The following is a 23,690-nucleotide window of genomic DNA, read 5'->3' as shown; positions in this document are numbered from 1 at the left end:
TTGATGTAGAAAAATGCCACTCCGTTAATTTAATAACAGGTTTCTGCAGTCTGCTTTCAGGGCTGAATCTTACACAAACATCATGACAGAGATTTAGACACAGAGTGACATAATCTTGGTGCACATTTTTTGCTGTATTCTAGGTGTTTTACTATCCTCACCCTATGCAATCACTCATTCTGCCTTGCCCTGCCTTCCTAGCAAAGGATATGGATGCTGCAGATATTTCTTAGCTTAGTGCCAATGTAGCTAAAATCAGGGAATTAAAAAAATGCTGTCTATATAGCTGTTAAACTAATTTATTCCACCACTGAAAGAATTAGGGCAGCTTTTTGTGGTGATTTCATGATTTGATAAGAGGACTTCACTTTTCAATCTATTGTAATTCTAGGTGCCTGACATTTTGTATGTTGTTCTAGTCCCCACTGAGTTGCTTCCAAGTCTGCAATCAAAGCACTTGGGGATGTTTTGAACAACCTTTTACTTGCCTTTTTTTATTTTTTTTTTTTTTTTAATCTGTAATTCAATTTCACATTAAAAGACTTTCTTCAATATACACTTAAATTCTGCTGATCTCAAATTATACAAAAGATTTTTGTTTAAAAATATAGCAGGTCCTTGACTCATAAAATCCTGCCTGGGTCAAGAACTGGGGTAAGGTCTTACCCATAGTGTCTTTAACTCTGTGGAGTTACAGAATGAAAAAAATATGAGCTCCAACAGAATTATGCAAACCAAGAAGAGATTATAATTTGCCCCTCCCATTTGTCTTTCTCTTGCAGTTAAGTGACAGTCATGCTTCTATCAAGTGTTGTTTCCTGAGCAACTTATTGGACTCATTTTCTGTACAAAATGGAGAAATTAAATTTTTTAAGATACATTTTTTAAGATCATTTTTTAAAGATAATTGTTAAGATGCCAAGAGCAGTATAACTAGAAGGTCTCACAATATTGCTTTTGTCAATAAATTTACCAATTTGGATTCTTTTAGATACACAGTAGTGAAGCTGATGTGAATCCAAGAAAATTGTGGCTATGAAAAAGTGAATTCCATTCCCCATGAAAAGCAGAATCAAAACACTTGCATTAATATTTTTTTCTTCTATGTATGTGATGTAACAAGTGTCTTTATGCTGGCATGCTGATTGCTAATGGGATAGTGTATGATGCATGGACTGTGACACACTAGATCTGAAGACCTACAGCAAAAGTTAAGAGACCAAGATAAAGTATACTGAAACCTTGTTCAGGGAATTTCTGCAACAGTTGACTGTATTGTGTTGTCTTTCACATGAATTTATAGCTTTACAGGATTTGAAAAATGAAATCTCTCTATTAGAGAATTAAATGTTATCTGATACATGGAAACAACTTTCACCTGCATATTTCTGATACCGCTGCATCTTATCCAAATGCTAAAAAATTCAGGAAACGTCGCTTTGACAAAACACAACAGCCTGTGGAGGTGCAATGAAAAGAACTTATTTTTTTTAAGTGGGATTTTGCACTTGTTAGTCACACTATTTGTGATACAGAGCTACTGTTCTTGGCTACCATCAATCAGCATCTCTTCTGTCTCTACTGACTTGAGTGACTGGATCTCTAGAGGACCTATCTTGAAACTCTTACTCCATCTGAAAGTTTATTTTGCATAACTAACACATTTACAGCAACCCATTTGAAAGCCTTTCAGAGTTCAGAGTACATGGCCTGGGATATCACTCGTGGTCACAGGAAAATAACGCTGTAGTCAAAGGTTGACAAGATGAACAAGTATGGTGTTACTTTATCGCTCACTTCTTGCATAGTCTCACACTCCGCTCAGCAAGGACTGTGGGCCATTCTTTAAGAGTATTTCAGTTTTGAGGGGTATTTTTCTTCCATCTTGAAAGCCAAGAATCAAAATACTCTGCAACTGCCATTTAAAATAGGACCATCTTTTCTTGCTTCTCTGTGAGATTACAGTACTTGTAGTCTAATTGAGATATTTTTAGAACCAGAAGTACCATAACCAGCTGGAAACCAGGTTGTTTGCCCACTTGTAAGACACCCAAAATCTTAGCAATTCTTAAACATGTCACATGAACAGTTCTGCATTTTGCCAATACTGGTATTCACACCAGTTATTTCCTCTACTTTTCAATCAAACACAGACATAAGTGAGAAAAAGAGGGAAACAATTTCTTTGACAAGAAGGTGCTTAAAATAAATGGGAGATTTTGAAGGTGATAAGAAATTTTAACTGGCAGAGATAGAACACAGCCCCATGGTCAGAGAAAATGTTGTATTGTCAAAAGTGTATAGCAAAGCATGAACACATTTGTAAAAGGAAAAGTGTTGTATGACTTTGTACACTGTCAATATGTGATGATGAAACCCCTACCCCACAGGCTTGTCTGGGCACACAGAGCCTCCAATGCTGGTAAGACAATTTTACTGCTGTAGACACATTTAGACAGTAGTGTATTTACAGCTAGCAAAAATAATGAGTTATGCAGATCAGCCCAAATGTGGCTCAGTAGAACCTTTATATTTCCAAAACCCAAGGAAAGACATTAATTTTCCACACATAATGCACCATGATATCCACATATATTGAATTTGTTTGAGATGTGTTCAGTCCCTTTTTGCTAGGATAGCCAGACTGAGAGTAGGTTTCACTACACATGGCACAGGGGTAGTCTGGGCCTAGAACAAGTGTTCTCTGACTATTGGCTCATATACCAGATCAGAGATATTTTGGCATTGCTTGAATTGTTCTTCATATGTAAATCAAAAATTCCTGTCAGTCCAGCACCAAATATTACCAGCATCAGGTTCATGTTGATATCTGGTCATATTCAGATGTGGCAAATGACACATTTCTGTGGTGTAATGGCAATTAATAGCAGAGACTCAGAAACTGCTCAGGGGTGTCAGATGTGGTCCCAAGTTAGCAGTTGCAGGTGAATTTCACAGTGCAGGATTAGTGTTTTATCTTGAGATCTCCTGGTCTTATCATATGATTGCAGAAAGGAAAAAAAAAAAAAAATTCTAAAGTCAAATGATTCACTGCACAGCATATCCACCATCTTCCTTTCAGGGCTATATTTCAAGAGGTTTGGCAGTGAAGCAGGCTGGCTGTGTGAGAACAGAAACCTCCGCTGGTGAACAGGGAGAGTGGCTCTGTAAAATTAGCCACGGAACAAAAAGCTGAAAAATGGGATGGGGGACGCGGGTGTTTTGATTTTAAAAATGCTTAAACGTTCTTTAACTTATTTGTTTGGGGTTTGTTGTTGTTGTTGTTGTTGTTTTGGGGTTTTTTTTCCTATTGAATACATAAATGAGAAATTTACCACCCGCATAAATCTTGTCCGTTTCAGCGGGAAAAGTGTGTTTTCTCAGTTTGTGCAATTCCGACTGTTACAAATGGGAAAAGGCAGCGAAAATGCCTTGACGAATTGCCCCCGGCCCCTCAAAGGATGGCTATTTTGTTTCTGGAAGGAAAAACCGAGCAGCTACTTACTTGAGCTCAAAGGCGCAGTGTGGCGGCTTGAGGCACCGACTGCGGGGAGCGGGGCACGGTTTGTTCCCCCCGGGAGCGGGGCCAGGGTGGCCGGACGGGCGGGGGAGGCCGGGGGCCGCCCTGGCCCCGCTCCAGCGGCAGGTGGATGGATGCTGCGGGGGCTTCCCCGCTCCCGAGCGCTCCGGCCAGCGGAGCTGTCGGTCTGTATTAAATGGCTGCCTGCTTTTCGGGGCTGCCGACTGCTTCACGGTTCGGCTGTTTATTTTTATTAGCGGCTCTGCCGTCTCTCGGGGGCAGCTCCAACCCCCCCACCCCGCCGCTTCCCTAGGTGAGGCTTCATCCCACCGCCTGCCCGTCCGCCCCCACCTCGGCCCTTCCTCCCCTCGCCCTGCCCGGGGAGAGCCGCCGCCTCTCCTCTCCGAGCATCCCCCGGCCCCGCGCCCCTCCTGACTCTCCTGCTCCCGGCCAGGGTGTGGGCTGGGGCCGGCGGGGCCGTGCGAGGCGAACCGCGGCTTTCCTTTCCTGGGGAGCAGGAGGCGGTGGCCGGCCCGGGGGTGGCAGGGTAGGGCAGGGCAGGGCAGGAGCTCCGGAGCGCCTCAGCCCCGCGCCGGGGACCGCGCCGTGCCGGGGAGCGAGCGGCTCTCCAGCCCGCCTCGATCTCCGTGCAACACCTTCACCCTTGTCCCTCCCCCACCCCCCGCCGGTTTTACTTTTTTTTTTTTTTTTTTTTTTTTTTTTTTTTTTTTTTTCCTCCACTCTCCTGCAGCGAGTTAAATATTTCTTTTGTTAATTGACGCCCAAAGTGTTCCCAATCCCTTCCCCGCGCCGCCCGGGCCGACCGAGGACGTGTGCACGCCCAGATCCGCTCGGTGAAGCAGCACAGATCCGCGGGGCCGAGCGGGTATGTGCGTGAGGAGGAGGAGGAGATGGTGTAAAAGGAGCGACGGGCACAAAGCAGATTTGAGAGGAATAATTTAACTCCGGTGTTTGTTGTTTTTCAGGGGTTTGTTTTTTCCCTTCTCTCTCTCTCCTATCTTTTTTTTTTTTTTTTTCTGCTCAGGATTTAAATGTCACTCATAGCATCCCCAGATCAGCTTTCCGCTCGTCTCCGGTTTCTTCCGAGGCATTAATTGGATCACACGCTGCGTTTGAAGAGTTTGGGTGTTTTACCCACTAAGGTAAGTGGGCTTATGCACCTACATCGGGTCTGGATGGTCAGTGAAAGCCTTTCAGAGCGGCGTTTTTCTTCCCCTTGCCCCCCCTCCCCCAGCTCCATGGCCAGGTTTCGTTCTACCTGAAGAACTCGCATCCCTGGGTTAAACATCGGTCGATGCACGGAAAATGCTCCGGGGGGGTCGCGGGGTGGCGGGGGCTCCGCGCCCGCCCCTCAGGCACAGCCAGTGACCCGTGGGAGCCGGCGGTCGCAGCCGGCGACCCCCTCAGCTCCCAGCGCCTCTGCTCCTGGAATAGCGCCTGGCATCACAGTAAGGAAAGAAACAGCCTAATCCCCTCTTAGAAGAAACTATTCGTCATCATATTTTTTTCCTCCGTGAGAAATATTGTAGGCGCTCATCCCCCTCCTCCCCCACCGCCCGCCTCCGTTGCCAGCGCCGGCTCCTTTGCCCGCACCTCTCCTCGCTTCAGGCGGTTCTTTCCAGGGACTAAAAAGTTAAGCTGCCCCCTCTCCCCCCACACCTGCCCCCATACGTACTCAGTGCATTCTCCTTTTTAACTATTCTCCCTGTGCCTAATCCGAGTCCGTCCAGCCCCCCCAACGCTTAAACTAGGTTGCAAAGCCGCTGTACCCTGCAACTCCTAAAACTTCTCTTCTTGCTGTGATTTATACTCTATAATAACAAAAAGGACAACAAAAATATACCGGATCCTCCTGTGGATTATTATATTTTTTTAAAAAAAAGAATAACGAATTTCCTTCTTCCCCTTTAATTTTTTTTTCCAAGGAAATTTGCTCCATCTCCAGCAGCAACCACTGCTCCTTTTGATGTTGTGGTACGCCGTGCGCATGCGCTTCACATTAGAATTACTGCACTGGCCAGAATAAGTTGGATCTCTTCTTCTCTTCACTGAAACCCTAAATCATATCAAAAGCTAAAGGGATGCTGAGAGTCCGGAAAAAGGGTTACTTTGGGATTTGGTCATTCCCTTTAATAATAGCTGCGGTGTGTGCACAGAGGTAAGTGATTAAGGTATCGCCTTTCCTTTACTTTGAATTGCAGTGCATGCTGCTGCTGAGAGGAATGTACAGCTGGGGGCTGAGAAATCAGAAATAATACAGCATTATTCTTTCTTTTTTCTTTAGTGTCAATGATCCTAGTAATATGTCACTGGTGAAAGAGACCGTGGATAGACTGCTGAAGGGCTATGATATTCGCTTGAGGCCAGATTTTGGAGGTAATTTGACTGCTTTTGCATAAGAGAGGTTGCATATCCGGGCTGGGTGCGTTGTGTGTGGGGGCGGTTTCAAACGGTTTGTGGGTGCTGTTGCTTTGGGGGGTGCGCGTGTTGCCATTTCCTGTAGATGATCCAAAGTTAAGCCCATTTCTCAATTTTCTTAGCACAGGATGCTCATAATGCGATCACTTAGATTACTGGTATATTCATAATCGGTCCCTCATTGTGTGTGTGATGATACTTTACTAACCTGTAATTAAGCCCTTGTTTAACTGTTTTTATCGAGATGCAAATCTCTCTTAAGTTCACCTACCGTTCGCTCCTTTCAGCCCAATGTGCCCGTGATCACAGTTACTATTTTCGAGTACAAGACCTGCTGTTAACTGATACAAAAATGTCATTTAACCCCCTGCGTGCTCCTACTTCGAACTAGTTTGTTTATTTCGGACGTGTTCGCTGTGGGTGACCCTTTCCCCCCTCCACCTTGTCGCCCCCCTCCGTCCCCCGGGGCTCGGTGCCGGCCGTCGCCGGGGCGCGGGGCTGAGCGTGTGCGGGGGTGGCGGCGGCGGAGGGTCGCGGGGCCGGTGCCGGCACACGTGTGTGCATGTGTGTGTTCGTGTGTGCGTGTGTGTGTTCGTGTTTGTGTGTGTGTGTGTGCGTGTGTTACATAAAGCACCGCGGATGGCCGCCCCGGCAGCGAACGGTCCCGCGGGCGCGGTGGGACCCCGCGGAGGAGGAAAAAGCGGGGGGAGCACTTTATGCCTCCCTCCTGACTTTTTGGCTATGTTTAAACCTCGCTTCACGCGTTTCACGCTGTGCTCGCCCTGCTAACTCCGGTAAGAACGAGTTAAGTTCTTAGAGATCACATTGCGGACCATCTTGTTGGTTTGCAGGTCCCCCGGTGGCCGTTGGCATGAACATAGACATTGCCAGTATAGATATGGTGTCGGAAGTCAATATGGTGAGTACTTGGGGTTCGGGGCTGCTTGCTCTCGGAGGGGGTGGCCGTCGCTTCCCCGCCCCTGCCAAGGCGGAGGGGCGCCCGCGGGCGCGCGGGGACCCGGCGCGGCCTCCCGCCCCGGGGATGCGGCGGGGCGGGGCGGGGCGCTCCGGCCGCTCGGGGGTCCGCGGCGGCTCGGGGGCGGCCGTGCCCCGGCGGATGCGGGGCGGGAGCGGCGGGGCCGCCGGGGCCGTTCCTGCCGCAGCCCCGGCGCCGCTCCCGCCCTCAGCGCCGCTCCCGCCCTCAGCGCCGCTCCCGCCCTCAGCGCCTTCCCGCGAGCAACGGCGCCCCCTGCCGGCCGCGCGCGCGCACCGCCGCGCCCTCCGCCCGCCCGGCGCCTCTCCCGGTGCTTCGGGGCCTCCTTAAAAACTAACTAACTAACTAACTAACTAACTAACAAAAATCAGTAATTGCCGCTGTCTCTCAGCAGCGCACTTTCGATTAAAAACAACAAAAGATGTGGTTTTGCTTCTCTGTGTGTCTTCGAAACTTACCATTCCCCCCTCCCCGCCCCCAAGCTGATGTTGTTTTGGATGGTGATGAAAGAGTCGGTGATTTTAGAAGTTTAATTGTCCCCGAGGTGTTTGTCTCCCTTACCTAAATACTTGGAACTGACTGTGCTCAAATACTGATGAACTTGTTGAGAACTTAGTAATTTGACACTTCCCATGTTTCACTTTCATCACCTGGGAAGCTAATGAGGTGTGGAGAAAATTGGACAAGTCTATTTCGTACTTTAAAAGATGCTGTTCTTGACTTAGTTGAAACTTTACTAGGATTCACTTTTATTATTTCAAAATTTTTGCGGTCAAGTTTTGAAGTTTTTATCTTAATTTGCATGTTAATTGGTTGAGGACATGGAATTTGGCCTAACACTTGTAGGGGCTTATAAAGAACGAAAAAAGACAATGAAGCATAGTAGCACATACACAAAAGCAGTGCAAAATAAACGTGATTTTGTCTAGTATTTGTGAATGGAAGTTTGTTGTTTGAAGCAAACTTTCCATTATTCTTGAAGCGGTTTCAAGAAAACTTCTTTCTATATACAAGTGTGATTTTAGGGCTATTGCTGTAGCTGTAATCATGCATTTGAAAATAACACCTGGAAAGTTATCAGTTGTTTTAATATCATTGTACTACTAAAATATTTAATTCCTTGGTGTCATTCCTTGGTTCTCAGAGATGAATGAATTGGCAAACATCCATTCTCAAACTGAATGACTTGGGCGATGTACAGGAGTTTTTTATAATGTAAAATAAAGCCCTTGGTCTAATTCATGGACAACATTACAGGTGATTTTACTGTGGGACAGGGAGGTGTTGGTGACAGAGAGCTTGATGCTGCTCTTTTTCAAGATATGAGGAAACCTGAATAATTTCACCTTCTGAAATGTTACTTTTGGAAAATATCCTAAGTGACTAAAAGGGGCTTCCAAACTTTGTATGGCTAAACTTGCTATCTAGTATTCTACCTCCAGGAGCTTTAAGTGCAGAGGAAAAAAAGTGCCTTGTTTTTCAAACCATTTGCTTTTCATTAAGAGAGCTGTGGGTAGGAGAAATGGGGACACAAGAGTTATTTCGTAGACAGCCCTGGGCAGTAAGGGAAGGATGAGGGTTCCTTGCTGGGACTGGGATCTACCAGGTCAGTGTTATATCCTCGCATCCCTTCAGAACTGGGAGGTTCTTGTGAAAAAATTGTAAAAAATCTTGTGAATCTTTTCTTTGTTTCTTTAAATGGTTTCTAGACATTTGGTCTCCAATTAAAGGTGATAGTGTATCAGAATACTGGGACCTGACACTTACAGCCTAACTATATAAAGCACTATTATTTTAGTATTCTGTAGTCAGTTTATTGTGTTTCTATAATGAAATGTTTGACCTTTCTGAAAAAAAAGTCTCTTCAGACTATCTGCAGAACTCAGAGGAAGGACTATATAGACAATTTTGTCCTACTAATTTGCCTAAAGCATTTAAGCTCTAGGCTTATTTTACTCCAAGAAGCCACCTATTTCTTAAACCCAGGCAATCATGTTACATAATTTTTTTTCACTTATACTTTCAGAAGAGATTCCAAACCAAGATTATAATCTGCTTAATTGCGAAATGTAACACTTGATTTTACAATGGTCTGTATAACGTAGCAAGTCCTAATGTACCCCAAAGATAACCTGCAATGAACAAGGAGAGAGACATACAAGGAAATAACAAAATACTTAGCATGCAAGGCCTTGGTTTTTTGCTTGCAATTCACCAGAATTTGGAGTAGAAACCAGGAGGAATACCATGGAATGCTAGCTCATGCAAAGCTTTCTGAGATAACAAGAGACACAGAAAGAATCTTTCGGATTTATGGACCTCTTCTTTTCTAAGCATGGCCTTGATGTAGCTGTGTTTGTAGTCACGGCAAACACTACTGACTTTAGATAAAGGCGGATCATTGCCTGGACTCATGTATGAACATTAATGGGGTCAAACTTCTGCCTTGGGAGAAAGGCTAAATCATCATAGTTACTCATCTTGAGATAATTTCCATTAATTTTTTTGTTAATTTATTTTAATATTACATTTCTTTCTCAGTCTTGATATATTGCATCTACCATATAAACCTGTGCCACTTTGCAGGCAGAATGTTTTTGTTACTCCAGTGTAATGAGGTAAATCATGAAGTTTTCACTTCGTTGAACAGGGTAATTTATACTTGCTCTTATAGAAAGTAAAATCATCTTAAGGATGTTCAAGAATATTATTGTCGACTTTGAATTCTTAAAGAGGTCATAAGTACTTACATCATAAAGAAATCAGAGTGTATTAGGCTTTACAGGTGCCTTATAATTATTTCTTTTATGCAACACAGCTGAAACTGTAAGCTGTTTACCTTGGGTAGTGAGAAGCTTGAACTAGCATTTATCTGTGTTTTCAGAAATGGTTTCAAAATACTGGTACTTGTGAACATAAGTTGTTTCAGCTCTGGGGAATGCACTGAATGCACATGAGAAAAGTGAGAACTTCAAGTGTATGTGGTTATCAACAAATATTATGACTATTTGGACTAATTTCTTTGTATTCTGCAAAGAAAAAATAGGCCGCAGGTATTTTATGCAATACAGAAATTATTATGGCTAATTCTACTCTCCACCAGGTCCTGCAATATTGTTGAGTGTATCCTTTATTCTAGTTATACTATAGATTTTCTTAGGGTTTCTCTTATTCAAGTAACAATGGAGAACAAAGATGGAGATCTGTGAAAGCTACTTAAATGGTTTTCCTGGGCTAATGAATTTGATGTTATGTAAGATTAGCTGTGTTGCAGTGAGTCTAATGCAATGTTCACATTTCCACATTTTCCTCTCAGTTAATTTTTGGAATAGACCCTTGAAAATGTAGCAATGAAGCCTATCCTCCATTCTAATTTTCTCCCTTTTTCTCACAACTATTTTCTCATAAACTTTGAGAAAATTGATACAGGTTCATTAAGAAGTACAGAAATAAATTTTCTTCCCTAGACACCCCTGAAGATTCTGTGTAACACGCTGTACATTTGATTTATCTAGATTAGACATGAGGATTTCTATGGATAACGTTGGTCATCTGTTAGTTTTCAATGTCTTGGCTTATTCCCTATTAAATAGGTCAACATTTCCTTCCTTTTTTATTTTTTTTTTCCCTTGGCCTGTGGCTATTCTGGGATTCTAGTACAGAATGTCTTGAAAAGAGAGAAATATTCTGTAGCTACAGATTTTACTCAGGTCATATACGCTTTTTGAGGTTATGGGTTGTGTATGTGTCCTGGGGTGACTGTATGGTCTGGTATCACTCTTGTCTGGGTATTTTGTCTAGATGTAAGTATAATTAGATATAACTATTCCCACTGTGGGTCATTGGGATGTGCAGAGAGGATTCTGAACTGTTTATTTAATTCCAGGTATTTGCTTGCTGAGTGCCCAGGTTTTGGCACGTGGAGTCAGTAGCATGTGTGAGGTTAGAGACGATGGATTGGTTTGTCTTAGTGGGAGCCATTACCGCTGATTGAGAGCATAATCCTTCCATCAAGTGGGAGCTGGAGAAACAAAGGAGCTGTTACCATCTATCAGGGAAAGGTTTATTTCTTCGTGTGTGCCAGTTTTAGGCAGCAGAGCCTAATAGCTTCAAAGCTCTAAAAAGAAAAGCTTTTTTTTTTATATATATATAATATTTGACTTCCGTATTTGAGTTATGCCAGGGTTGCACAAAACAATAGGTGTAATACTCATAGATCAGAATATTCTCAGAAATGTGGAGGCATAGCTGTAATTTGCTGGTAGACTTCTGATTTTTGAGTTGCTCTTGATAATGGAAGACCACTACTTAAAATCTCTCCTTTTTCTTGAGGTATTTTCAGTAGGGGACATTAACAAAGCCCAGTGTTTAGATTATGAAATAGGTTTAGATAAAAAAAACCAACAGGAACTGTGTTGCTGCCTCTCAAATAGCAGCAATTGTCTTTATCTGTGTAAAGGGAAGAGATGGCTTGTGATATAAAAAGAAATGGGGATTAAGTGGCAAGGAAATAGGGTGGAGCTCTTCCAAACCCAAAACTTAGAGAAAAGTCCTGATAGAGTAAAATGAAAACAGGAAAAATTGTCCTATATACACTGGTGTAGAAAGAGGTGAGGAAAATGGTCATGAAAATGGTTTCTCTCAGCAATATCTTCTTTCGTTAATCCTTTCTAGTTGTTTATGTTGCTGCACATATTCTATAGAGAGAAAAGAGAGAATGGGGCTGAAAATGCATTGAAAATGAAATATTGGAACATTGAGAAGGTGCTGCTTCGCTAAATACTTCTGTTGCCAGAGACAGTTGGTTTTATTAGTTTCTCTGTGTCATAAATGCATATGTTTCCTCACATAAAACTGCATTTCTCAGCAGACAGTTTGAATTTGGCTCTTGTCAAATTATTGTGCTTATACATTACTGACTCATACTGAAATGTGTCTACAGAGACTTCTGTGAATGCAGAGCAGGTGATGTATGACTTAAAAGTGAGAAGTTTTTACTGAAAACCTTGTTTCACCTTTTCCTTCAGTTACTGTCTGGAAGAACATCACAGGACATTTTTGTACTGAACTAAATTACTTTAGTATGGATTTCCATTTTTTCATTACTACATGTCTCTAATTCAAGTGTTTTCCTTTCTTAGCTTAAAGGTATGTGAAAATAAATAAGAGATCCTATGTCCAAATAAAATATTTATTCTTGAGGACCAAAATGAGTCTTCCTATTGATACTCCACATGTGGATTGAAGTTTTCATGCTGGTTTTGCTAGAATATACATAGCCACAGCATGAAAAGATTCATCTAGAACATATATGCAGGAATATAGTGAGTTTGTAACTACTTTTATAAGATAGTTCACAAGTAATAAATTATTATGTATATTTATATGTATTTTATGTATCTATGTTGTACATCTCTAGAAGTGTGACAAAATTCTCATTTTTCTTTAATGTCAATATAATTTTTTTTTTTTTTTAATTGGATTGCACTTTCAGTGTGCTACAGTGTTGCAAGACTTTAATCAGTAGAAAAGTTTTCTTGTTTGGCTGGTGGTGGTGATTTTTCAAAGTGAACACTCTCTCCTGCAGACCAGGGGATGGTTGTTAGTAGTTTAAAGAGATTGCCTCAGAGATGATTTGTACTACTGAATTAATAATTATTGTCTTCTGGGGTTTTTTTGGTTTTGTTGGTTTTTTGTTTGTTTGTTTGTTTTTTCCTTTAAGAAAGGCTCGATCTATAAATATTGAAGTGTTTTGGCTCTTGCCACAGAAGAAAAGATAATTTTATCTTTAATATATTTTATGGGCAGTGTCTTGGTGCTAATGCGTGGGAATGAACATGAAGTGCACTTGTTAGCTCCTGCTATAGTCTGCTTTATTTCATAACTCCTCTATTGAAAATCACATAAAATCTTTATAGATGAGCCATGTAGTAGAATAAAAGATTTTTATGTTGTACTCTACAAACTTGTTACAAGTTTAAGTGATTCCAGTGGTTGTATTTGTGCTCCTTAGTGACTCCAAAGTCTGTCAGTGTATCATGACTAAATCCTTTTTATTCCTCCCTCCCTTTTTCATCCTCATACATCATGCAACCCTCTTCAGGGTTTATAATAGAACCTTTAACATTCAATCATGTTGAAGTACAGTCTTGTATAGTAATAATTCTTTTTTTTTCCAGAAGTAATCCAGATTCCTAGTAGATTTCTAGTGGTTAATGCTGTAGTTCTCTGCTAGTGCTTGTAAGAATTAAGTAAGCAAGGTTTATTTCCCTGCTTTCAAGGGATGGTGCTCATCCTCAAGGTAATTTTTGTAAGTCTCCTTTTAAGACATGGAAGATAGCATCTTCTTTGTCTTTAGAGTTGATAACGTCAGAAATAGTCAAATGTCTGGAGTTATTAAAACTGAAAAATTTTGCTGCTACGAGTGGATGCAATCTGTCCGTACCTGTGTATATGAATTGTAGGCATTGACAAATGCTGTCAGTTGTGGATTTGCAGAAGGAAAACCAGGACAGAATCAGTCTTTGTACTCTAGTGTAATTACTCTAACCATGCTTCTAGAGGGATTCCCATCCTGCTCCCATTTCTTGACAGAGATGTTGTGTGCAGCGGGTGGATCACAGCCAGGACAGCACAAACCCTGGAGGAATAGTGGCAGAGGGGCATTATACAGTTTCAGGCCTGTCTGAAGGCCAGTAAAGTTGCAGTGCTCTCATTTCACAACTTTTCCTTACAAAAATCTTTGCAAGCAAATTTTCTGGCTAAGCATTTTCAAATTAGTTGAACAATGCAATGATCCTCCCAAGACTTGGAATCACACCAACTCCATATGACATTTTTGCATGAGTTTTTCAAATAAGGTTGTAATTAATTCTCAATAAAAAGTTCTGTTCTAAATAGGAAGACATTTAATATTCAGGAAACTGACACATATGCAACTGAATACAGAACATGCACATATTCAATGTAGTATATCACGAGCCAGATGAAACATTGAGAGTGTGAGCTCTTCTCCTGTCCTCAGACTTAAAAGAACAAGGGGACTATGCTATTTCTGTGTATCTTGGACTTCTTTTTGCATATCTCCATCAAAGCTAAGGCCTATTAATTTTTATTCTGTAAATACTAACAGTGGGATTCATTTGTTAGTTTTCAAGTAATCAGAATTTAACTGTGTGGGGAGAAAATCAACCCTTCTGAGAGATGAATTTTGCAATTCAAGTGTGTGCTGTTATAGTAAATATGTCACTTCTGAGTATTTCCAATGATTTTTCCTATATACAAACCACTGATTGTGATTGTACTGAAAGACAAACTCAGCTTGATAAATTTTGAACAAGTAGTAGAAATTTACAGAAAGCTTGGCCTTGGACAGGAGCAGTATATTAAATCACCCGAATGAAAGCATTACTTAAAAAAAACCAGCTATTTGAAGAGGAAAGTTCTTGTTCCAGTGTCTGCTCTCTGGACTGTTTCTTCTTTCTTTTATTCTTTAAAGGACACGCATTTCCAGTAGATTGAATTCATAAATTAAATGATTTAGGAGTATAACTGTTTCATTATTCCTTATCAGGAAATTATTTATTCATTTAGATAATATACAGGGAAGAAGGAAATAGGATTAAACAAATATGTACATCATTTACAAATGAAAAAGAGCATTTTTCTACTAATTCCATCATTGTTTCTCTAATCATGTAGGTCCAGAAATGACCAAAGAGGCCTTTTAGTCAGCCTGAAATCTTCTTAAAACTTATGTGACTGTTCAATCTTTTTTACTGTCCAATTGCTCTTTTTCACTGATGTTTTGCCATGTGAGGTACTTATTGGAAGTCCATTCATAATAGAATTAACAATGTAATGTTTGTATCTTTTAGCAAATGCTACTTTAGGTTGCTCAAAATAAAATGCTCAACAACCACAATAAATAGGAAAATGAGGTAAAATTACTCTCTTCTTAATTTTGAAAGAAGTCTTTTCAATGTTGTGGGAACATTTACTGAATAATGCATAGCTGAGACCTTTCATATTGAGTTTCAGCTAAAAATATATTATTATAGCTTATATATAAATCCTCAAAAAATAGGTTTGTAATGGAAATGCCATGGGACACTTAACTATAATCATTCCTGTTAGTGTAAATGCCTGGAAACGAATACAGTTTTCATTAATCTACTATTATGTGACACAAGTGACCAGTTACAGAGAAATCTATAACAATTCTAGTCAACCAGCTGCATTCAAATATACTGTTAAAAGTATCCACCTCTGTGCATAGGTTTTGCAGAATGTTTTTGTGAGCCTTGTTTTGAAGTCTTGAAATGCGTAAATGTGTTGCTGATTTTTCCGTGGAGGCTATTTCTGTATGGGTTTCCAAAAGATTTGCGGGCACTTGAGTGACTTGAAATGGAATACAAGACAATTCTTATATTGTCTCAGCCACTAAGTGTAAATGGCACTAGGTAATAGTCTCCAAAATTGTTGTTGAGCAATAGGTGCTCTTTTGAAGTGAGTAGATGTTACTGGTGGTTTTAATTGGCTGGAAAGTCATAAAACCTTGCTGGCAGTTTTGATTTAAGGATAGTTAAAACCCAGTTAGTCCAATCATGGGAAAAGTACACTTTTTTTACTCTTGGTCTTGAGTTTGTGCTATAACCAAATGCATTGCTGAGACAGCATTAGGAGGTTCATGCTGTTCCTACCAGGGACAAACTTGTTAAATGACATCAAAATCTTCTTGGCATCATTTATTTACTTTTAGTAAAATGAATAAAAATGAACTCGGTAAAATCACAGAATCGACTTGAGTGAGCTAGATGGTAGTGCAAAGTCTAAAGCATTCAACTAAATTTTGATTAATTTTTTTATTGGCATTGAATATTTGAGAACACAAAGGTGTATGAACTTTTGATATGGCATATGGGAGTTTAGGGTCGATACCTATGTCCCAATAATATGCCAGCTGGGTAACAGTTTTGTTTATTCATGAAGGCAGCAATTATTTAGTAAAGATTGAGAATACGAGATATCGATCAAAATTGCTGCTTTTGGATAAATTTTGGTAAGGGGCTTGTTTTAATCAGTGTCCCAATTATTTTTATTAAGGAAGTCTTTTGTATTTTATGTAACTTAAATTATCTCGAGTTAAACTTTTTTAAAACAAAGAATGTGTATACGTGTTTTCTTGCTGTGTTATTCATGTAAGCTGAAATGCAGTCATGGACTTCTTTGTATTGCACTTTAACTGGAGTGCAAACCTTTCCTGGTCATAGCTGGTCTGTTCCTCCACTGCTTGATCTCATTCTTCCTGTTTCTTGTTCATTAATTTTTGCCAGTTTGGCCTGGCTGTGTCTGTGTCTGCCTCTTCTCCTTGTGTGTGTGTGTAAGAGACTCGCCCAAGAGTCTTTCCCATGCCTGGGTCTCTTATTTCATTCTGGCTGATGCAGTGGAATGGTTGAGTGTCAGTGTGAACGTGTTTGCAAACGGAACCAGTGAAGCTGTAGTGTGTGAATGTCTGACCATCAGCCCTAATCTGTCTGGCACTGTCCTTAGACCATGGCTCTGGCTGTGGCAATGATGACAACGCGAGCGCTTTCCGAGGGGAGTTCTGCATGTTCTGTCCTCACATCGTCACTTGGTGAGGACACACACCCATCAGACATAAGCATGTGTTTGAGGTTAGGCTGTAAGTGTTTTGCTGAGCTGTGTCCTTTCAATCATCCTGCCCCCAGTGTGGAGGTGGATGTGGGGGGAGTTTTCCCACTGTCACCAATGGCAGTGTCATAAACAGGATTACGTCTGGAGTTGTAAGTAGCAGATTAGACAACCATCAAGACAGAAAATCTGTTTTCCAGCAAATATTCCAAGTGATAAAGAACCTTAGGAGAAAAAAAGATAAAATGTGATGTATAAAAGCAGGGTTGTTTCTATGCAGAATATTTTTTCCAAATTTCCCTGGAGGGATCTGCTGTTCTCTGAACATCCAAGAAGTTCGTTGTGCTTCTGATCAGCTTCCCACACATTCTCACCCACTCTACTTCGCTGTGTCATCTTAATGTCATTTTTAAATACTAACAAAAGCATTTTGTTTATAATGCAGAAATAAAAATCTTGAGAGGGGAAAGAATGCCTTTTGTGTGGTATTTTAGCAGAACAAAGCTGACTCATGAGTAGCAAATATGAAGTAATTAATGTTAATTAAAATTCACAATTCCTGAGTTGCAAACTCAAGAAGTGTTTTGATTATAGTCATCAGATTCCATAGACTTTTAAAAATATTATTAGTGTTATTTTTAGGAGGTTTACCTTGCTGCGTAGTATTACATTTAGAATATAGAGCAGTATAGCAATTTGTAAATCTAGGTATAATTGGTGTTTTAAATAATTGACTGTGCTGAATTAACCAGTGTCCAGGTACACTAGAGGCCAAGTGGGAAGATGGAAAAACCATCTTTCTCTGAGGAAAAATATGCAGCTATCATTTAATCTGGTTGGCATGGGCAGACTAAGCTTTTGTTATTTACTGCTTTTGTGATGACCTGAACTTCTTGTAATCACAGAAACGTGTCACTGCCACCATCCATTGCAGGCAAGCACTCATGCAAGTTTTTATTTGCACTAAAATTAAACATTTTCAAAATTTTTAAATTCTGGAATTAAAAAAAAAAAATGGAACTACAAGATGAAACATTAGTTCTTGAGAGGTCAGTACAGCTTGAACCAGTTTCTTCTGGGAAAAAGGGAGGGAGGTGTTGATTTGGGAGTGAGAGCTTTGTCTTGCTAGCTCAATGTCACAAATGTCTTAAATAATAGAAAAATAACCCAGTTGCACACAGAGTCACTGGTAATATATGAACAGCAGTTGAAGAAAAATTATGTCTATAACTATATCACATATTATCAGTAGAAGAATTGCTTAATTTAAGGCCTAATTCAATTTTTGCAAAAGTTGACTTCAGTGTTTTACTTTTGCTTGATAGTATTGTGGACTTCCTCTTGTATCAATAAGAGCTTCCAAACTCTGGGTTACGAAATGCTGTAGTTTCTTTTTATTTTGCAGTAACAGCCACCAAGCTGTGGTGATGACCCCCTTGTTAAAATGACAAAGATCTTTTGCTTGAAGGAGATGAACTGCAATTTTTGTCTCAAGTGGGAACGAATAATCCAGCTCCCATGCTATCTGAAAGATACCCCAAAAGATGAATTTTCAAGTGTGTCTAAAAGCTTCTACAAAAAGCAAGTGAAACATTGTGGGGCTGTCACTGAATGCAGTATTTTATGATAAACTTTCTTCTGAAGCTCACTGCTGAGAAAAGTGTTTCTAGAACCAGTGGTAGTGTAGTGCAAACTTTCCACTGTGGAAACATCTCCCTCTAGAGAGGAGAAATTTTGTCTCACCTGGTTTGGTTTTTTTTCTGTGTATAAAAGCAAACAAACCAAAACAACGAATTCAGGAAAACAACACTTACTTTTCTAAGGTTACTTTTCAGTAACCTTAGAACAGAGGTAAGTCCACAATTTACAGTTGTGAAATGGCTGGAGTTGTGTATTCTTATGGGCAGAATTTTACTGGGGTGTGTTAGATTATCTTTTTTTTCTCTCTCCCTGCTTGTGTAGCAGTACTCTTGATATCAAGAGAATTTGAGTCTTAGATTGACTATCATAAAAAGCAATGGTGTGATAGAGAAATAAAGTTTTAATTCCTCCTGTCTGAAGACCTCAAAGTCATTTTTTATCAATTTGAGCATATGTTAAACCTTGGAGCTCTCTCATGAGTTAGACCAATGTTATAGTGGTTTGTTGTTTCCCAGTTGTTGTTTCAAGTGCATCCATTTCAAATCTCTTGTACTAAATTACTGGTTGACCTTTTAAAGCTGGCCAAGGTGGGAGAGGGCAGTGAGTTTTTGTTTACTTTCAATTTACCCTTACATCTACTTAAGGAAAGAATGGAAAAGAGAATTAAGCTATTTGGTTACCTTAATTGTGAATGGGCATTAGCTATAATGTCTTAGTTTTTATCAATATGATGACAATAATTGCTTTTCATTATCTTAACATATGATAAAAACTTACAAAATCTTGGGAAAAAAACATGTGGGTTTCAGAAAGAGCTCTCCATCATTCTGAGCTCAATCCTATTTCATAGAATTAGCTTGTTTCCTAAACTTTTAGCAATACGACTGTTACCCATCCAAGTAAGTTATTTGAGAGCAGATTTTTCTCTGATGGTGAACTTCACTCTCCTATGTGCCTGGGCTTCCAAAATGCTACTTGTATATTTTTAAGTGCTATGGAACAGTGGTGCTGTTCCTTCTATTACCTCTGTGCACCGGTGACACAGGATTTTGCACAAATGGCTACATTATCAACAGGGCTTCAATTTCACTTTCAATGGAAGGTTGTAATCCTTGAAATGTGGTTTGTTAGTGACCTTAGAAAATATTCCCATCCTTCAGCCCCTTTTTCTTCTAAAATTATTGGTTGCTAATGCACAGCTGGAATTTACATAGCTCTTTATTTACGAAGGTAAGAACAGTTGCCACATTGCTTCTGTCTCAAACAAAGTCTTCACCAGCAGAAAAGAATTGCTGTGTTGGGTTATTTGCCCTCATATTTTCTAAGTATACCTCAGCAGCAGTCTAGCTCCTGAAGCCATCTGCATTAATACATCCAGAGAAAATAAAATATCCTATCAGTTACTTATTTTTTTAAGTGACTTACTTTTTAAACTTGACAAAAATTAAAATAATTTCATAAGGAAATACCCTTTAAAGCGAAGATGAGTATATTAATGGGCTGCAGCAAAGAGGTTTTGTAATACTAGGGATTGTGCTTCTCTCCTGTGAAAGCACTTTCAAAATATTTTTTTAAGACCTTTGAGAGAATTTTGAGAGAGCAGTAATTATTAATCTTCCTCTGAGATTTTCACTTCCCCTTTTTTCAGCCTAAAGCATTGTCTAGTAGGAAAAGGGTAACAATTTCTCTGAAGGTTAACCAGAGTAGCAGACAGGAGGAGGTTTTTAGTGAACAGGTTGAACTCAGCTAAGTCAATTGTTCCAGCGTATCAGCAGTATCAGTTTTCAAAAATCACTGTTTTTATAAAAATAGTCCTTTAATTGGACACAGGCAAAATAAAATAACCAGTATTTCTGCTTGTAATGATTAATCATAATCAAACTTTTCCCATTGTTCAGACCTGCGAAGGTATTCATGTGAGGTCAGTCATTTAAAAGTAGCATTCTTTTAGTTCCTATCACTCAAATTTTGTAGATTACTATTCAGTATTCCTCTCTTCTACTGAGAATGGTTATGCTGTCATTACATTGCAAACCAGAACTGTGGGCTGCAGTTCTCCCAGGAAATCATCTGCCTGACAGTGACACACAAAATCCTCAGGATGAGCTCTTTGGCTGGTGCTCATTGCTGTTGTTACTGTGCAGTTCTTCATTTCTCTGTGATGTTTTTCTGATTTTGGGTTCCATCTTACCTATACTCTTTCTTTTCTGAATTAAGGTGTGGAATTAGCAGAAGGTGATTCATGGCTAAGAATTGGAAGTTTCCGTTTTCTTACTTTTGGTACTTTTAAATTTGTGGGGGGGTTTCTGTTTCATGTCTTGGTTCGGGGATGTTTGTTTGTTACTTTGTTGGTGGTTTTTGTTTTTAAGCCTTTTTCTGGAGGTACTTTTAATGTTCTTAATAATGGGAAACCTTTTTTTATGATGCTACAGTAGAGGAGATTTGAGTTATGAAATGCTTTCTTCTTTAGGCATCTGTTGTCAGCAGCTTTCTCTGGGAGCTATTCATTTTGGCTGCTAATGCCTCCTTTTTTGATTAAGACTTATCTTCATTCAGATATCAATTTGACAGCTGTAACAGTCTTCAGATAGGATATAAGACCTTTAGCTACACTATTTACTGCATAAATTTTGACTTGGTTATTTTAAAAGATTTGAAATAGTTTTCTGCAGCGACTTCATTTAAAAAGTCATCACTTACTAGTGACATCTATACAGTAGTAATTGAGCTAGGACATTTGTATGTTTGGAAGTAAACACTCTAAAATATCGCTGAGTACCAGCTCCAGATAAATGGAAATGCCTTTTCCATTTATGACTCTTCTAATGCACCCTTCTATCTTTTCCATGTAGGTAAAATTTCATTTTTATCAACTGCATACTGTTCATGCTGTCCCTTTTCCTCTTGCATCTTCATAAATGCTCCTTTAGTAGAATGTCAGTGTGTGCCTGGAGAAGGAAATATGGCTGGAATACAGCATGCAATTCTCTGGGCTGATAAAATAATCTGTGAAAGGCAATTTTAGTGCCTCATCTATTGGATCATCTGGACACTATTCCAAGGTTCCTCTCAGTTCTGTAAAGAAAAAATTAAAAATCCTTGGGTTATAGGAACTGAACCCCAGTTTCCTCTAGACGTATTTCTGGTTTCAATCCTTGATCTTGAAAGGCAAATTAAATGAGTGAACTAGTTAACATTAAATGGCTAATGATGAACTTCTGTCCTGGTGCCTGGCTGTCAGTAGAACAGCGGGAATCATGAATGTAATTGCATGTTTTGTTAACTGGAAAGTAGTGATGGGAACACTTGCTTTGAGGTTGCTCTGAGTGTTCCATAGTCTGTGTTCACAGAAGGGATGACTATGCACTAAATACTACTACAAGATAACTGTTTAACAGTTTCCCCAGGTACTGTTAGCCCCTTTTTTTTAAACAGCTGGTCTCAAATTTTTCTCTAACACTTCCCAAACCTCTTTTGCTAAATGAAAACAGTGTAAGGAGAAAAAAAAAAAAAAAAAAAAAAAAAAAAAAAAGACGATAAGACCATTAGAAAAGAATGTGAAAAACACTTCTGTATTACTGTGAATATCCAGTGCTTTGAAAATTTTAATGGAGTACCCATTCATTCTGCCTGTAAGAAAGCAAATCCAGCAGCAGGGAATGTGTCAACATCTGGAGTACAAGCCAAGTATCTAGGTCAGCAAATGACAGTTAAGTTATTGCTTTTAAATGGTTCAAGTTAAGGATAGACAGTGGTTGAGCCTTAGTTCTGCAGGATTATCTTAAAGTCATGGGTTTTTATTGTTGTTCAGTGATTCCATTTTATCTTTCAAGTTGCTGGGAGAACATAATTTTCAGCTTCAGCAGCTTTCCACATGCCATTATTATATGGCCAAGGTAATTGTATTGATCTTGTTATTAATGTGGATCAGAAAGTGTGATTAATGTGGATCAGAAAGCGTGATTGCAACAGACTTTGTCACAGGGGAGCAACACACCTTGAGAGACACTTGTAATAAAGAATAATGTGCCATTGATGTCCATGTGCTGTTTCTCCAAAGAGAAGAGCTTTTATTTATGTTTTTATAAAACTCTAAATATGATATGTTGAAGTCCTGTGACATAGACTTTTTCTTTAGTGTATCCTGTGGTTATTCTCATGCTGGTAGAGGGCAAGTTAGAGTCGCCTTGAAGATGTGTTATGTGTCTGGGGGGACTTCACTGTATGTGTAAGTGTATTAGGCTGTACAAAAAATGGTGATGTGAATGGGAAATTCAGTCAACTAAAAATGGATGTAAAAGTAGTTTGGCCAATATGTCAGTCTTTTGCTATCAATATTCTACAGTTGTACAATGCCATGTTATTTCTTAGCAGATTGTCTGGAGTTAATGTACTTTTAAAAATTGAAATGAGTATGTGTAAAATGAATGTAGTTGCCTGCAGCAGAATCTTACCTGCTCTTCTTTAAGTATTTTGAAATGTACATTGCTCTTACCACTCTCATCGTCCAAATAGCAAATACAGATGCACTTTTAAAATAATTCCAGTTTGGGTTTGAGGGCACTTGAATCATACACACATATATAAGCAGCCTTTGGAGTCATTACATTCTGATGGAGAAAGAGTATGTGCAGGAACATAGATAAGAAAATTGGAAATACAAAATTTAACTTAGAAATGTGCACTGTAGCTGTCCTTACATGGGTGAGTACATTATTTTATGTAGAATTTTATTTATGACTAGGCATTTTCAGAAGTAAGCATCGAATTCTGTTTTCAAGATACAATATATATGCCTTATTCCTGTCTAACGCATTTATAATCCATAGCATTTTCACTGAGTTGAGAAATGTGTTTCTTGGAATATTTTCTGCTCCAGCTGTTTATCTCTGCAATGTAAAAAAAGCTGGCATAGCTTTGTATGTTTGTGTGAATTCATATTGTACTCTGTAGAAAGCAATGCAGGAAATAAGTCAGCAGTGGGCTGTGCTCTGCTTACCTATTATTATAAAGAAGCATCTTGAAAAAAATTTTATTAATTTTTGTAACAGAAAATAAAGAAAGATAAAAAAAGAGAGAATGCGTAGAACAAGCTAAAATTAGTAACCAGCTAATGGCCTGCTTGTTGTTCAGGGCAGTGTGCAGCTGACAAATGATGTGCTGGCAGACTGCAGCCAATTTCCATTAAAAGTCCACACAAGGTTGAAGCCATCTGCAACTTCCTCATGAGGGAAAGCACAGGTGACCAGTGACAGGACCTGAGGGAATGGCCTGAGCCTGTGTCAGGGAAGGAATAGCCTGGATAACAGGAAAAGGCTTTTCACCCAGAGGGTGGCTGGGCACTGGAACAGATCCCCAGGGAGGAGGTCACAGCACCAACCTGACAGAGCTCAAGGAGTGCTTGGACAAGGCTCTCAGGCACACAGTGTGACTCTTGGAATG

General features: G+C 39.8%; 1 protein-coding gene across 5 annotated transcripts in view; it reads left to right on the top strand.

Moving 5' to 3' along the window:
* GABRB2 (gamma-aminobutyric acid type A receptor subunit beta2) overlaps positions 1–23,690 on the top strand; it is a 283,550-nt gene that overhangs the window by 138,802 nt on the left and 121,058 nt on the right. Inside the window, exons 1-5 of one of the 5 annotated variants that reach the window (XM_040078390.2) lie at positions 3,721–3,833; positions 4,566–4,683; positions 5,467–5,699; positions 5,826–5,917; positions 6,811–6,878. In XM_040078390.2, the coding sequence (XP_039934324.1) occupies positions 5,623–5,699; positions 5,826–5,917; positions 6,811–6,878 (237 nt within the window). In that variant the 5' untranslated portion in view covers positions 3,721–3,833; positions 4,566–4,683; positions 5,467–5,622. Of the gene's footprint in view, positions 1–3,720; positions 3,834–4,270; positions 4,684–5,466; positions 5,700–5,825; positions 5,918–6,810; positions 6,879–23,690 lie in introns of those variants that run through there. The other 4 variants (XM_040078389.1, XM_058422536.1, XM_040078388.1 and 1 more) reach the window with 4 other exon arrangements.

This window comes from Hirundo rustica, chromosome 14 (genome assembly GCF_015227805.2).
Source record: "Hirundo rustica isolate bHirRus1 chromosome 14, bHirRus1.pri.v3, whole genome shotgun sequence".
Lineage (NCBI taxonomy): Eukaryota > Metazoa > Chordata > Aves > Passeriformes > Hirundinidae > Hirundo > Hirundo rustica.
The sequence above is the reverse complement of the archived record's forward strand: the minus strand, read 5'-3'. Positions and strand labels throughout refer to the sequence as shown.